The sequence below is a fragment of the Scomber scombrus genome, chromosome 19, assembly GCF_963691925.1.
Source record: "Scomber scombrus chromosome 19, fScoSco1.1, whole genome shotgun sequence".
NCBI lineage: Eukaryota > Metazoa > Chordata > Actinopteri > Scombriformes > Scombridae > Scomber > Scomber scombrus.
In genome coordinates, this window is record NC_084988.1 from 14,245,330 (window position 1) to 14,260,495 (window position 15,166).

General features: G+C 41.4%; 2 protein-coding genes across 3 annotated transcripts in view; one reads left to right on the forward strand and one right to left on the reverse strand.

Moving 5' to 3' along the window:
* si:dkey-13p1.4 (transmembrane protein 151B) overlaps positions 1-27 on the reverse strand; it is a 4,846-nt gene extending 4,819 nt beyond the window's left edge. The window contains exon 1 of the mRNA XM_062440718.1: positions 1-27. This exon is cut by the window's left edge and continues 111 nt beyond it. Within this exon, the coding sequence (XP_062296702.1) occupies positions 1-27 (27 nt within the window).
* A 2,455-nt stretch (positions 28-2,482) lies between these two features.
* On the forward strand, positions 2,483-14,943 carry rpap1 (RNA polymerase II associated protein 1). 2 transcript variants are annotated; one of them, XM_062440743.1, is made up of 27 exons: positions 2,483-2,497; positions 3,407-3,607; positions 3,754-3,902; positions 4,414-4,506; positions 4,771-4,936; positions 5,107-5,271; positions 5,431-5,664; positions 6,415-6,530; positions 6,626-6,724; positions 6,833-6,934; positions 7,026-7,193; positions 7,676-7,855; positions 8,009-8,143; positions 8,232-8,402; positions 8,770-8,927; positions 9,077-9,247; positions 9,354-9,549; positions 9,938-10,047; positions 10,152-10,347; positions 10,482-10,628; positions 10,963-11,105; positions 11,350-11,782; positions 12,027-12,145; positions 12,242-12,473; positions 12,625-12,801; positions 13,452-13,508; positions 13,904-14,943. In XM_062440743.1, exons 2-27 carry the CDS (start codon positions 3,409-3,411, stop codon positions 14,051-14,053), a joined length of 4,266 nt encoding a protein of 1,421 aa, XP_062296727.1. In that variant the 5' UTR covers positions 2,483-2,497; positions 3,407-3,408; the 3' UTR covers positions 14,054-14,943. The 2 variants fall into 2 exon arrangements, with proteins under 2 accessions (XP_062296727.1, XP_062296728.1); XM_062440744.1 differs by lacking the exon at positions 2,483-2,497 and adding an exon at positions 2,549-2,565.
* Positions 14,944-15,166: the final 223 nt, after the last annotated feature.

Below are 15,166 nucleotides of genomic sequence, written 5' to 3' on the forward strand. Positions count from 1 at the left end.
TGCAGAGTCCAGATCGGAGGAGAGCATCCTGCACTTTTCGCATGTCAGACAGTAAACAATCACTCCTCTTTATTAACCTGCTTCGTTCTAGACATCCCTCCGTTTGCTCCCCCTTTCTTCAGCCCTGCAGCTGCTCTGGAGCCAGTGGGCTGCTGCTGCACGGAGCGGGGATCCCGCGGTGGTCCCGGTTGGGCGGACGGAGGGGGGCGGGGTTGAGGGATTTCACCGCAGCAGAGACAGCAGATGTTGACCATGATGCAGTCAGTGAAGCTCTGTTGGGGTTCAGTGATGATGAGGAGTTACTTTGAGCAGTAACGAGGCCACATAACACGTTACCGAGCGCGTCACCGAGAAGGTTTCAATAAAATCATCTCAGTTTAGTCAAATACCAATCAATCACCAGCATCGGCCCGTGAACCAGAGAGCTGCTCAATTATTCAAATAGCGACCGGAAGTCGCCCGTTTCCCGCTCACCGTGAATAAATCCTCCCGTTTAACGGCGTCGCTGACCGGTACCGGTTTAACTTTACCGCTGACAGCTAACCGCGACCTTCTAAGGACCGGAACCGTCAAGTTTAGAGCTTCCGGCCTGAGTCTGCTTCTTCAGTATAAAAGCACCAGTGATTCCACTTTTAATTTTTGTTCTTTTTTTAATACCAGTACTTTACTTCAGTGGTTCTCTAAGTGAGGTCCGGCGACCCCCAGGGGACCCTCTCAAATTTTCTGAGCAGCTGTTGCTTTCGGTCCCCAGAACAAGACTTGAGACAGAGGGTAGTAGAACATTTGTTGTAAGGGCTCCACAATTGTGGAATGCACCTTTATTGGAAATCAGACAAGCTACCTCAGTGTCCTCTTTTAAAACTATTTTTATAGGTTGGCTTTCAACTAATGGGCTATTTCCGACCTATGCTTTTATTATTGTTCTTTACATTCATGTATTCATTGTCTTTTATCTTTGTTTTTCTCTCTCTTGATTTTAGTGAGATTATTTTGATGTGTAATAATAATAATAATAATAATAATAATAATAATTATTATTATTATTATTATTATTATTATTATTGCGGGGGTGCCGGGGATCCCCAGTAAAAAGGGGAATCTTTTATTTTCAGTAATTTCATTCATAAGTAATCCCATGACCGCATGAGTGACTGTTTTAGTACACTCTCTGCAATAAAACATCTAAAAGCAAAACATCTTACCAGATTTGTATCAGAAGGTTGGGAACCACTGCTTTAGTGAAGTTAATATATTTCAATAATTCAGTCTTATAAAGATGTTGTACACATGTCACCCACCACTGCATTTATAATGGATTGCAATAAACTTGAGCTTCTGCTATGAAACATGACATTTTTTTAAATAACGCCTCATCACAAACTGCAGTTGTTTTGTATTATATTATTTTGTAATAAGTAATGTGTAATATTGTAAAGAAACGTATTAATTTCAAATTAAAGTAACTACATATCAGTGGTGTAATGTAACATTTATTCAATTATGTATTGTAAGTATCTTCCACTCCACTACATTTCAGAGGGGAATATTGTACTTTCCACTTCATTTATCTGACAGCTTTAGTAACTATTCACATTATAATTGTTCATACTCTTCCTGTCCAGTGAAATGTATCTATATATCAATGTATCTCCAGATTTGATGATTCTGAATATGAATTTTTCTGATAATCTGAAGGTTTAATGTTCCTTTATAGGCCGAGAGAATTATCCTACTTATTAAGATAAATAAAGAACTTGGATTAGTTGGACAATGCGTTGTCACACATCTGAAAACAGCACTATTCATCTGAGCTTGTTGACTTTTTAAGAGATACTCAGTTCTCATAGGACAGCAAAACTACAAACAGATGATGATTTTATAGAATATGATGCATTGCCATAGATTAAACTAACTAGCAGTATATAAATGAGATATAATTAACACAACCTTAAATAACTACAGCAGTAAAATGCACACGAATGCAGCAGTAATATTAATCTAAAAACATACAATTGTGAAACATTAATTTTGGGGGCAATTTCTGCATAATGTGTACATTTACTTTTGATACTTGAGTATTAAGTAAAGGCCCTGAATACCTCTTTCAGCCACTTTTGCCCAACACTGGCGGAAGGAAGATACAATCACTTAATAAAGCGACATATAATTCTTTATAAACACCACTACAGCATCCAGATGTTGAAGGATGTGAGCGGTGGGAGGAGAAAGTATAAAAAAACCCCTTCATGCAGTTATCTGGTTTTTAGATTCAAACGACACAAATAAGCGAAAAAAATGTGTCCGTCAACTCGACCACACATTTGGGATACTCTAAATTTAGGATTAAGGATTAAATCCCGTTGACGTCACGCCTCATTTAGCTGTATACTGGCAGAGCTTTTATTTTGAAAGTAGCGTGTCGTGTGTTACAGTAAATATCGTCCGTGTGCTCCTGTTTCCTGATTAAATTCAAGACTGAGCCGCCACTTAACTGCAGGTGAGCCAGCGCTACTACAAACTATTTTTTTTAAATCGACAAAAACAGCCGCTCGGTGGAGATACAATGTGTGTTTAGAATTGTTTTGACTATTTCAGCTACATTAGAGGAAAGTCTGGGGCATCACGTTAAGCTAAATGTTACCTCACGTCCCGTCTCGGTGCGTGTTGGATGTAAACTTCAACATATGTGAAAGCGATAAAGCTCAAATTTAAGATAGCTAAGTGTAGATAGTGCATTCAGTTTAGTTAGTTTAACGATGTCCTTTTATTGTTAATAGCCTCTAACGTCAGTCAGGGGGTACATGATGTTGAACGTGACGCTAAATTAGGATGATGTTGAACATGTGAGACCTAGCCATCAGCTAAACACAGAGTAATGAAACAGGACTGCTTGAATGGGTGTAAATCCGTTGTTTTATAAGTTAGCAGAGGTATAGCTGTTTTAGGGGGTCCCTTCCAGCCGTGGGTCCCTTAAGGACCAATGTGTAGGATGTAGTGGCATCAATCGAGCGGAATCCCCCCTCTAACACCTGTGTAGGGGAACCTATGGTGGCCACAAAACTCCTCTTTACTGCCAGTATTTGGTTTGTTCATTCAGGCAGTCATGGCAGGCTCATTGGAAGAAAATCTGCTCCCTATGTAGATATAAAGGACTCATTTTAATGTAATGAAGACTCAACAATTCATATATCCAAGTGATGTTGTACTAATTGAAACATACTTATGGATATTTAATTTCTACCAACTCCTTTCAGCTAGATGCCATTAAATTCTACACACTACACCTTTAAATCATTGTCATCTCTCATTCAAACAGTGATGATCCTGTGTCGTGTCTTAAATTATGGTTAAGATTACCTGAGATTTCTGATTGAGTTTCTCCTAACATTGTTTGTGTCTTTTAAAGGGATGTTACGACGTCCCAAACCGACTGACTCGGAGGCAGACATCCTAAGAGAGCAGCAGAAGTTTCTGACCTCCGGTGCTTCATCTGCTGCCAATGTGGTCCGCCGACCTGACAAGAGGAGAGGCGAGGCAGGAGGAGGAGGAGGGGAAGACCACAGTGGGGAGAATGGAGGAAGTCAGAAGGATGTGGTCACCATCGAAGGTTAAAGATATATCTGTTTTTTCTCATCTTCTCTGGGTTTATTTTTAGGGTTTATTATGGGACTGTGTTGATAATATAAATATATCAGTAAGATCATTTAATACTGAAACTACACATCTAATGTTCAACTGTAATGTTTACTCCAGATCTTCCTGACCAACTCCCATCTCTGACGCCGGCCCCTCCTAAGAAGTCTCGCTTTAAAGCCAGCCGCGTCACCTTCGAGAAAGAGGATGCTGAAGAGAGGCTGGACAGACAAGACACTCACATCAGTGCTGTTCTCTCCAGGATTGTTGTAAGTGTTGTAAAACCGATCCCCTACTTTTCCACAAGGATATAACGTAGCTGGTAACACTTCAAGGCCTCCTGTTTAGCATTTATAACAGATATATGAACATTTAATACATACTTTATAACACACTGTAAACTGATAAGGACATTTTAAGTGTTAATTAAACAATGTATTATTTGTCAAAAATTAACTTCTCCTTTGAAGACACATTTTATAGTATTACAAATGCATTTTAATATATTGTCATTAATTATCTATTTACATAACAGCATCCAGTAAAGAAGTTATGTTTCTTGACAATACATTTACAAACATTTATATCTGCTTATATTTACATTATAGTGTGTTATAAACCATTTATGTGTACTGCTTATAAATGCTGAATAGTGGGACTTGCAGATTTCTTACCTCTTCAGATTTGGTGGTGTCTTGTTTAGTTTCACAAAATACACAGTTTTTAGTTATTTTCTTTAATTTTCCACTCATGTATTTGTAACTTTATTCTGTCTTTCAGGAGAGAGATACCAGCTCTTCTCCAATATCTCTACCAGCATTTACAGGCATGGCTTTCCCCAAAGTAATGCACCGCTCAGCAACTGGCAGTCAGGTAAAAAGGCATTATCATTGTTCTTCTTAAATTGTGAATGTTTCGGTGCATAAAAAAACAAAATTTGACAGCAAATTGCAATTTAAGTAAGACTGATCTCTTCTCTCCATGTACAAAAATAAATATGATCTAAAATGTACATCACCCACTGATTCCAGATTCGTCTGTCAACCATATTTGTATTGTTACATTAACTTTGTGGCAGTTAAATAATTCTGATTTGCAGTAATTTTACGTTTAAAAAAAATCTCTCCTTCAACACAGGTGCCGCTGCCCTCAGCTGGTGGGAAGAAGAGCATCTTTGCTCGTCAGATTGCAGCTCAAAGATTAAAGGAGGGAAAGACGCCATTACACCGTGTACCCGAAGCTGCTCGGAAACATGAACCCAGAGAGCAGAATCTTCCTCCTGAGATCAGCATGGATACAGATCGTAAGTAAAGTACTTTGGTTGTGTTATTCTGAACACCAGCTGATGTCTGTTCACCTGGGTCAGCTGCACACTTTGGCCTCACATTTGACAAGTCTGTGATGGAACATGTCTGGAAATGTGTGTTTTTCTGTCCCCTTTTCTCTCTCTACTCGCTCCTGTCCACTCACCAGAGCCAACTACAGTCTCAAGCCCGTGTTTGGTGTCTGGTCGTGGGCTTGCGGGCCCCGATAGCTCAGGAGACATCATGAGGATCCACAGGGATAACCAGGCCAAGATCCAGGCGATGTCTCAGTCTGAAATACAAGAGGAACGGAATAAACTCTTATCTCAGCTTGGTAGGCGGTGATGTTTTTCCACACTGATAGTTAATAGCTATATGTTGAAATCAAGACATGATCTGTATTGGGTTTGTATTTTGACTAAAATATGTGAAAAACATTTTTTTCATCATTGTTGGTGCTGCTGTGTATAACGTGACTATTTCTGCGTCCCAGATCCGAGACTGGTGGAGTTTGTTAAATCTTGCAAAGGCCAGAGCATCCCATCCTCGGCTTCTCCATCCAAACACCCCGAGGACAAAAGCAGCAAAGAAAGTTTTCCTCTTCAAAATCGTAGCACAGAGTCAGACTCCTCCAGTGCTGCTGTACTGTCTCAGAAACCCCAAGAAGTAGAGATGGAGGGAGTGGAGGAGGAAGAGGAGGAAATGTCACCACCAACTGCTGTGACAGGTATGAAAGATTCAAAGTAAATCATTTTTAACCTTCCTCATTGTCAGTTGGTTTCAGTCTGTGCTGCTGGAGATATAAATAAATCTACATCACCACTTCTTGCTTCTTTTGGCTTGGTGGAATAATAACCTCATTGCTGAGCTTGTCAAAGTCTCTCTCTCTCTCTCTCTCTCTCTCTCTCTCTCTCTCTCTCTCTCTCTCTCTCTCTCTCTCTCTCTCTCTCTCTCTCCCCCTCTCCCTCTCCCTCCCCCCACTCTCTTAAGCATCCATTCTCTAATTGCATAACTAATGTGGGATGTTTCTGCTGCATGGCTAACATCCAGACATAAAGCTAATCGTTTGCTTCACTTTGTGTGATTAGTAGAGTAGCCAGACAGAGCCAGAAGTAGCCACTCTCTGCAATTAAGTTACTGCAGATCATTCAAAGACATCTCCCAGCCCTGATGAAAGTGTTGCTAATGGCATATTCCATATTAGCATATAAAGACAGATTTTGCACATCAGTTATACAGTTTCCAAAAACAGAATAAACAAAGCTGTTTTTGTCATTTTGTTATAATGGCCAGGATTATTTATTGTCTCCTCTACAGTACCTCCCTTTCAGAGAAAACCACTTTGCTGACACTGCAGTTGTGGATTGTTTTTATCATGTAGAAGTAGTTTTTTTTGAAGTAATCGCTTTATTTTTGGTGGTGACAACGAATGCATTTCTGCATTGTTACTCACTCCACTATGTGTGTGTAAATTTAGAAAGGAATCTGCCAGTGAAGCCTCAGAGGGAATGGGTCCACATGGATAAGCAGGAGCCAGAGAAGTTGGAGTGGATGAGAGACTTGCCTGCTCCCAGAAGGAAAATAACCAAGCAGGTATTCAAATCTGACACTTTATTTAGTTTAGTTTTCTTGAGTTGATCATATTGTTTACCTGAGCCAACACGTCCTGTGGTTTTGTGTTCTGGTAGGCTATGCAGGCTCGTTTTGATTTTAATGGGACTTTAATTCCGCCCACTGAGGACCTGCCCACCCACCTGGGACTGCACCACCATGGGGAGGAGCCTGAGGTCAGTTGGCAATAAGTCTTTTTTTTCTAATCTGGCTGTTTGAGACCAGTTCCTGCTCTTTTGGTTTTTGTTCTGTTTTTATTTCTGACATTGAGGGTTTCTCTCCAGCGGGCAGGTTACTCCCTGCAGGAGCTCTTCCTGTTGTCTCGGAGTCAGATCTTCCAGCAGAGGACTCTGGCCCTCAACACTTTAGCTAACATCCTCTCAAAGGTACAGAAACATACACACACAGTCCAGCTCATACTTTCAGTGGCACATAGTCGGTCGCACTCATGCTCTGCCTGCACATCTTACCCTGTAGGCACGTGCCGGGGAATATATGCCAGTTCTGAAAGGCAGCGTGATGTCCACTCTCCTTGATGCTGGCCTGCTCTTCCTGCTCCGCTTTGCGCTGGATGAAAGCGTGGAGGGAGTGATGTCTGTGGCTGTGCATGCACTCAAAGCACTCCTAGTGTGTGCAGAGGACGAAGTAAGACAACTCTTTCAGTCATTTTATATTACAAACGGATGTAACTTAGTCTGCACAATTTTTCAGCAATTGTTGTAAGTACCTTTTGCTGAATAGCTCCTACCTAGAAATAAATACACCCTTTAATTACAAGAAATAAGAGAAATAATTGTTATGATCACCATAACAAAGAAAAGGCCTGTATTTGAAGTATCCCCAGCAGCACATCCAAGGTTTGATTGGGAAATGTGCTGTTCAAAACCACCACAGCAATGACTATTTGACACAAAAAATGTCATAAAAACAAAATGAAACACTTGATTGATAGTAGACTGAACAACAATTGATAGAAGACTGAATTATAATCTTTATTTAATTAGACTACAGGTCCATTTAAAAAGAGACAAACAAAAATGCACAATTAAAAGTAGCCTTGCCTTTATACGATAACCTCAGTCCAATATCTAGTTCTTCAGATTGAAAAGGTTTGTTTCCCCTCTCAGGAGTGTTTGGACAGCACTTTCTCCTGGTTTCGTGGCCTGTCCTCCTTCCCTCTGCTGCCGTCTGCCCAGGAGGAGGAGGAGGAGGAGGATTTAGGGCTGGATGAAAGTATGAAGGAGACAGCCAAGGAGAAGGAAGAGAGGAAGAGTGATCATGATGTGGCCAGGCAGGATGTTGTCAAGGTAAAAAAAAACACACCAAAACGCTATGTTTACTTTAGAAAAACTAGATGGCAAGTAATTTTACCTTTTTAAAAAAAAATCTTTTACTAGTTTTTACTTTTATGATTTATAATGTATTTAGTAAAACTAATGAAGGTATCATCTCTGTTTCAGGGTCTGCTAAAGATGAAACTGCTCCCGAGACTCCGTTACATCCTTGAGGTGGTCCGGCCCTCTCCACGGGTGGTTCATGATGTCATGGAGGTCCTGACCCGTATAGCTAGGCACTCCTCCTCATCTGCTACCCAGGTAACAACAGTAACAGCTACAATACCCGTCACAAATTCTATTAATATTGTCTTTATTTTTCTTCTGATCAAATGTTTTATTCTTTCAGGTGTTGGACTGTCCTCGCCTAATGGAGACGGTGATGTCAGAGTTCCTTCCCACTTCCTGGACAGGGCCGTCTCTTCCCTTCCCTCAGTTTGTTTATGGACTCCCACTAGCCCGCGCCATGAAGCTTTTAAGAGTTTTGGCCACCTCTGGGAGACACGCCTGTGCCAGACTGGTGAGTGCCATGTGGACAGGTTCAGTTCAAGCTGATTGTTTCATCCTACAGTACATATGGGAACAGCCTCACAGTAACTTGTTAGATTTGATAAAGTGCTACTTCAAATGTTCAAGAGTCCAATGTTAAGTAATTCTTAAAGCCATCTAGTGTTTACACTGTGAGTCTGATAACAAACCTTTGGGATTAACTATTTGTCTCTTAAGACATAAAATTAAAAGTCAACACATTTAACCATCCTTTTTTGAAAATAATGTTCATGATAAGTGCTATATGTGCAGTTTTAAAGTATCATTCCAATTTCCAATCTGATTGTTTCCATTATTCCCCTATGTCAATAGTGTTTCTTCCTCTCTTCTCCCCCAAGTTAAACTCTCTGGGAGTGAGGGAGCGTCTGTCTTGTCTGATGAGTGCTGAGCCCAGTCAGCTGCTGCTGGAGCCCAGTGAGGCCCTCAGGATCACCACTGAGGCCTACAGGCTGTGGGCTGTAGCCGCTGGCTACGGACAGGCCTGCAAATTATACATGTAAGACCACACTTTTAATCTTTATTAAGCATTTTGAGCACTAAGGGCAGAAAGACAATAAAATAAAACCTACAAGGTTTAATATATGCTTAATTTTCACATCAGTTCCTCTCTCACAGTGCTTGTTTTTATTGCTTTTTACTTCCCAGAGACCTGTATCCAGCGTTAGTGACTGCGTTGCAGTCTGTTCACAGAGTATTGGCCCCTTCAGATCCTCTGTTGCCTCTGCAGCTCCAGCGGGTCTTGGCCCTGCTCACTCTGCTCACACAGGTCACACACACAGCTGGCTGCCACCAGGAGCTACAGGCTGGCATGGTCAGGTACAGACGACCTACAGGGATTGATGAAATGATTCATTAACTGAATCTTTAATCAACCAAATCCTTTTCCTTCTCATGTTCCATGCTTTCTATTTATTTACCACAGCTCTCAGGGAGATGAGTGTCCTCCTCCTCCTCCAGTGTCATGGGGTCATGTCACAGGGTTGCAGGCATCCCTGTTGGGGCATTTTAAGGGCTTTGTTAAGAGTCTTGATAATCCAGTTCAGAAAAACAGCAGTCTGACTCTGATACCAGCTTACCTGCTCTACCTAGAAGCTTACTACCATCAGCTCTCCAGACAGGTACGTCTTCCTACTTGGTACTGATTACCTTGTAGGGAAATGTGAGTGGTAGCACCAGGTGTTAGTTGCTCATTGCCACTGGGATGTCAAACATTAACATTAACTTTACAAGAAGTTAAGAAATTTAAGTGATACTTTTCATTGCAAATTCACAAGACTATACAACAAACAAATACCAAGAGAGAAGCTGCAGATTATTTTTTGGAAATCTGGCCACACCAGCATAGTTTGACTGCCAAAACGGACCCAGCTAACTCCACTCCACTAACACTATATCAAATCGAGCAGAGACTGTCATGTCGAAGTGTCATACACTCTAACTATACTTCAACTGAAATCTAACATGGGAGATAAAAAATATTTATAATCATGTGTCTCTTTTCCTCAGAACTGTTTCAAACCAGTGGAAACCCTTCAGGAACTGGAGCTGCTGACGTCTGAGGTTCTCCTCCCACTGCTGTCCCACACTGTTGTTCAAGACTTGATAAACAATCTCAAGTATGTTATAGACTGTGAAACTAATCTAGTCTGTTTACTTCTTATTACTATTTTTTTAATGTTTATTTCTTAACTCTTTCAATGCTTCTTTTGTGTTACACCAGGTCTTCCTCAGTAGTATGTAATGTCCAGTCTAGTCATCTGGGCCCAGAAAGCATTCCTAGCCTCCCCAATTTGGCCTGTCCAGGATGGAGGGACCGTTTGGGGCTGGTTGTTCCCAGCTCCCCCTTCCCTCTTCTCACAGGCCTGGGGCTCCTCTTGGAAACAATCACAGGTATCCACAAAGGACTTAGTTGCAAGGTAAGTCTTTAACATGCTAGGACAAAAAATATATATATATTGCTGCCATCTTGTGGTGACACATGAAAAACACTGTGTATTTATCTTAGTTGTCCCCTTTTTTGTGTCATTTTTTTTTCTCTCTCACTATCTAGTTCACCGGTCTCCTCCTGTCTGAACCGGTGATTGGTTACCTGCGAAGTTGCAGTCAGGCCACGCCCACTCTGTCTCACAACAGGGCCTGGCTTCTCCGTCATGAGCACCACCTCCTCTACCTGCTGCTGCGGCTGGCACATAGACTGGTGAGGTCAAACTCTAAACCCTCTTAAATATTTTTTACTTGTTACTCACTGCCTTGTACACTGCCTGTCCTTAGTAAATGCTAAATCACTCATTTTACATAATAATAAGTCTTGTACAAAAAGATGATTAGTACATACCAGGTCAGTGTGATTTCCTTTTTATCTGATCTTTGGATGGTTTGTGTGTATCTCTTTAATGCTGGAATAAAATGATTTTTCTTTATCCTCATGCGTGGATCCTAGGTATATGACACCCTGAATCTGTGTTTTCTCACCTCACAAACCTGTTCGCTGCTGTGTTCTTTCTCCTCCATCCTGTTCTGACTTGTCTCAGGTTCCCATTGAGCGTGAAGTTGCAAAGCATGCCTCGCTGTACCACCAGGTGGCGCTGGTTCTGCTGCCATGGTTATTACCAGGCAGTGAATACCTGGCACATGAACTGCTTTCCACAATCATCTTCAGCAAGGACTTTATATCGTGAGTTTTGATTTAACTTGGCATAAAGTGCCTGCATTAAGTTTTCCAAATTCCAAGAAGAAAACCTAATCAACCAAAAGAACCTAAAATGTTGAATCTTCACTTTGATAATTGCTTGGAAAAACAAGACCCATAATTATATTCTGTATTCAAAATTACATTTAAAAATAGCACAATTGTCATCAAAAGTCATGTTCTCCATTATTAGTATCACTCAGTTTATGTCTCTTTCTTTAATTTCCAGAGAAGGCCACAGTGGAGGACCTGAGGCTGTAGAGTTGGGGGAGCTGAAGCTCCATGAGGAGAAGCACCATCACACCTCTCCTTCCCTCCAGACTGTAGGAGCTCTCCTGAGAGAAGCCTGCGTCCAGCTGCCATCCATCCGGGGCTGCTTCCTCACTCACCTGGCCCATCTGGAGTCTTTTGTGCTGGTGTCCCGAGACACTCTCCTTGGCCGCAACCCTTGGATCAACTCCCACCTCCTCCCGGAGCTCACCGGTCCCACCATGCCATCTGATTGGCCTTACCTCCCACTCGTCAGCCTGTATGAGCGAACAGGGGTCTCCGACGGGGGAGGTCTGGCAGTGGAGGAGCTCCCTCAGGGGACTCTGGGGACGGTGATCCACTGTCTGCAGTGGCTGCTGCTGCTGGAGGTCTGGAGGGAGGAAGCTCTTAAGGTACACACAGAAACTAATTTAGATTAATTGTTTCAGCCTCTCCCTCACAAGTTAAATTTGATTGAAATTTTAAATATAGTATAAATATTAGAGCTACATAGATACTGGATTTAGGTCTATATAAGGGTAAACACTAATAATGACATATCTTGGGTAAATAAATACTAATCATTAATACTGTTTTCCTTATAGTTTACATCACATCTGTTTCTGTAACTAACATCCTGAACATTTTGTCATGTAGGTGATCCTCCCCGTTGCCAAGCTTGCCCGCCTTTCCTGTGTGTTCCTGTGTTCCGGTGACTTATTCCTGGAGAAACCAGTTCAGAAACTGGCCTGGGGTCTGTTCAGACTGCTGACCAGGTTTGATAAAACAGACAAACATGTTTCATATCGTTTTATAGCACCGAGAAATGTGGTTAAGCTCCTGATGATAAACAAAAGCTCTTCTGTTCACAGGCAATCCAGGCTGGACTCCTTGGACCTGAACGTCCCTCCTCCAGGTCTAGCTTCCTTCCAGGATTTGTATTCAGCGCTTTTGGCTCAGTATGAAGCCGTGTCCTTTGGAGACCGGCTGTTTGGATGCTGGGTCCTCGTGCCCCTGCAGAGGAGGTACAGTGCCACTATGAGGCTGGCTGTGTTCGGAGAGCATGTGGGGATGCTGAGGTCTTTGGGGGTCACTCTGGAACAGGTAATCAGTAGGAGTTTACAGCTTTTTATTTTCAATTGTAAAACTGTCATTTGGAATGGGTAACATTTGCCATCTGTCTTTTATAGCACAAATATTTTAAGATTATATAACATATGATTTTATTCATTATCTCTTTCTTTCTTCATCAAAGCTCTCAATCCCCATCGAGCGATTCACCTCTCCACCTGAAGACTCCCTCCCTCTCCTCCGTCTCTACTTCCGCTCTCTGGTTACGGGCACCCTGAGGCCTTGTTGGTGTCCTGTCTTGTATGTGGTTGCATTGTCTCACGTCAACTCTTTCATCTTCTCTCAGGATGCCGCAGCACAGGTAAGGCACTCCATGACACACATGTAGTGTTTTTGTGAAGTACTGAATGGGAAACGTACCTTAGAACATGATCGACGTGTTTTTATTTTTGTCTGTTATTCATGAAAATTAAGTTGCCCAAAGGCTACAAACAATAATCCTATACTATCTTTTGCCATGCTTCCTCTAAATGATCCTGTTTTTAATTCATGTTGGCTTGTGCTTTGTGGGTTTCTTTAATCAGCCGCAGTGAAACGGACACATGTGTAATGATTTAGAAAATCAAGAAGGTGCTGCAGCTGCACTGAATGGGAGGCTGGATTTGTGGGAAGTACTCCGTGGTTTTACGGGGATTTAGGCACATGTTCTGTTTCAAATATGAGCTCATTGAATGCAATATTTTGAAGATTTTATGAGTCTACAAAAGCAGTCCTCATGTTATTGATTAACGGTCAATGGAGCAGCCTCAGAGCAGCATATTGATTCAGGTCCTAGTGATTTTTATTTAACTGAAACACATTTGCCAACTTAAACCTTTTTACTTCATTCATAAAGACTTTGTTTTTGAGTTGAAAAACATACATGCATGCACATGGAGAGATTTTAGTATAGGGACATAAAGAGAAGTAGATCAATGAGGCCTTTGGTGTTTAATCCCCTCGTCTTTACAGGAGGTTGAAGCAGCTCGACACAGTATGCTGAGGAAAATCTACTACCTGACTGATGAGGTACTCCTCTTCCTTGGCTTTTCTTCTTCTTTTTTTCTTCCACTGATCTTTATACACTGCTAGGTGTTTATTGATTGTACTCAACATTTCCCTGGATCTCACGTAGCCTTATGACAATATTTTCTCCTCAATCTTTCCACATTCCTCTGTCAAACCAGTCTGTTTCCTGCTTCTTTGTATCTTGTTGACCACTGGCCAAATCACTGTTATCCTGCTGGACTGTTTTTCTTACCTTTTTCCTATGGTTATGGTTGTTTTAAATGTTTTCTGTTTTCATGTCTCAGGGTTAATTTTATATGTGGTGATCCCCTCATCTGTATTTTTAAAAATACCTCCATTACACCATTACACCTTCCATTAACACCTCCTCCTAACTCTATTTTCCTTATATGCAGGTGTTAAAGAAACACTTGCTGCTTTTCCGCCTGCCCCAGCCACGTTCAGACGTCGGCTTCGATATGTACGACCACTTGCCTCTCATTAGAGCAAAACGTTTGGAGAGCATCGTGGGACTGCAGGACAGCAGTGATGATAAAGGAGACTGAGGGTAAAAGGGAGTGGAAAAAAATAAAGGTAGTGAGCCAAAAACAGCAGATGCAGTAGGAGTGACAGTATAAGACTGATAACACGAGGAGTGGATGCTGGGAAAGAAAGGTTGATGGCGGGAGACAGAATTTAGTCCAACTGCTAAGAGGTGTCTTGTCAAGATGGACTAAGAGGCAACATGGTGACAAGAACATTTTCTGTGGCTTCTTTTCTTAGAGGAGACTCAGCTTGAGGTTGATATCCAGTCAAATCCTCGGATGAAGAAGCATCTGAAAATCATTTTTAAGCACTTAATAATACAGGACTTTAACTGGAAATGATCTGAAAGCTTCTTTAATCTATTTTTGGGGTTTTCTAAGGGTACTTGAAGCTGTCTGAACCACAATGCAACCAAAGGTTAATTAAAAAAATTCTAAAAAGTGCAGGTGCAGAGGGGCACAGGCCCCTTAAAGGAAATGGGAGGAATTAAATGTTTTTTTTGTGACTCCAGTTTTTCACCACAGTTACTGTGTCTCTGCTGTTCTTGAAAAACAGCCCAGGATGATTCTCAGCATCTCAGTAAAGGCAAATGTCCTACTTTATAAGTGCCTGAAATTTTCTTTTTATTTGTGAATTAAACATTATTCTAAGTTGTGTAATGTTAATGTTGTCACTTTTGTAAGGCTCAGCACTGCAACAATAGACCAGAGTTGAGTTTGTATGTGTTCTGCTTGACAGCCACGTCACTAACTGTAAACATACACGCACAGTCTGATGAAAACTGAAAAGGAAACATTGTTTTTGCAGGTTTAAATAATTAAACATTGGATTAAAAAGTGAGCAAACAGCTTGTCCAGACTGTGACTCTAGGGAACTATCAAGACAAGCAAATGCATTGTTCCTGCATATTGTCACTGATCAATAACACTCACTCTGAAGTATTTTTCCAACAAAAACCCAATTACCTTTCCATTAAAGCTGGCTTAACTGTTGCCAGTCATCAGATTTGGAAAATGCCCATAAGGGCTTAAGTGTTTTCTGTGCATTTGTTTGTATGTCCCCGGCTTGTTCCAGGTTTGATGTGTTTTAGGGATGAAATGAGTCCAACTGCTTAACAATAACACATTTTCACA

What these genes read in the sequence shown, in the direction of transcription:
- rpap1 (XM_062440743.1), top strand. Translation starts at nt 3,409, where the DNA reads ATGTTACGACGTCCCAAACCGACTGACTCGGAGGCAGACATCCTAAGA. An exon ending in CTGTTCTCTCCAGGATTGTT is followed by an intron (nt 3,903 to 4,413) that starts GTAAGTGTTGTA and finishes TCTGTCTTTCAG; the next exon opens with GAGAGAGATACCAGCTCTTC. An exon ending in TAGTGTGTGCAGAGGACGAA is followed by an intron (nt 7,194 to 7,675) that starts GTAAGACAACTC and finishes TTCCCCTCTCAG; the next exon opens with GAGTGTTTGGACAGCACTTT.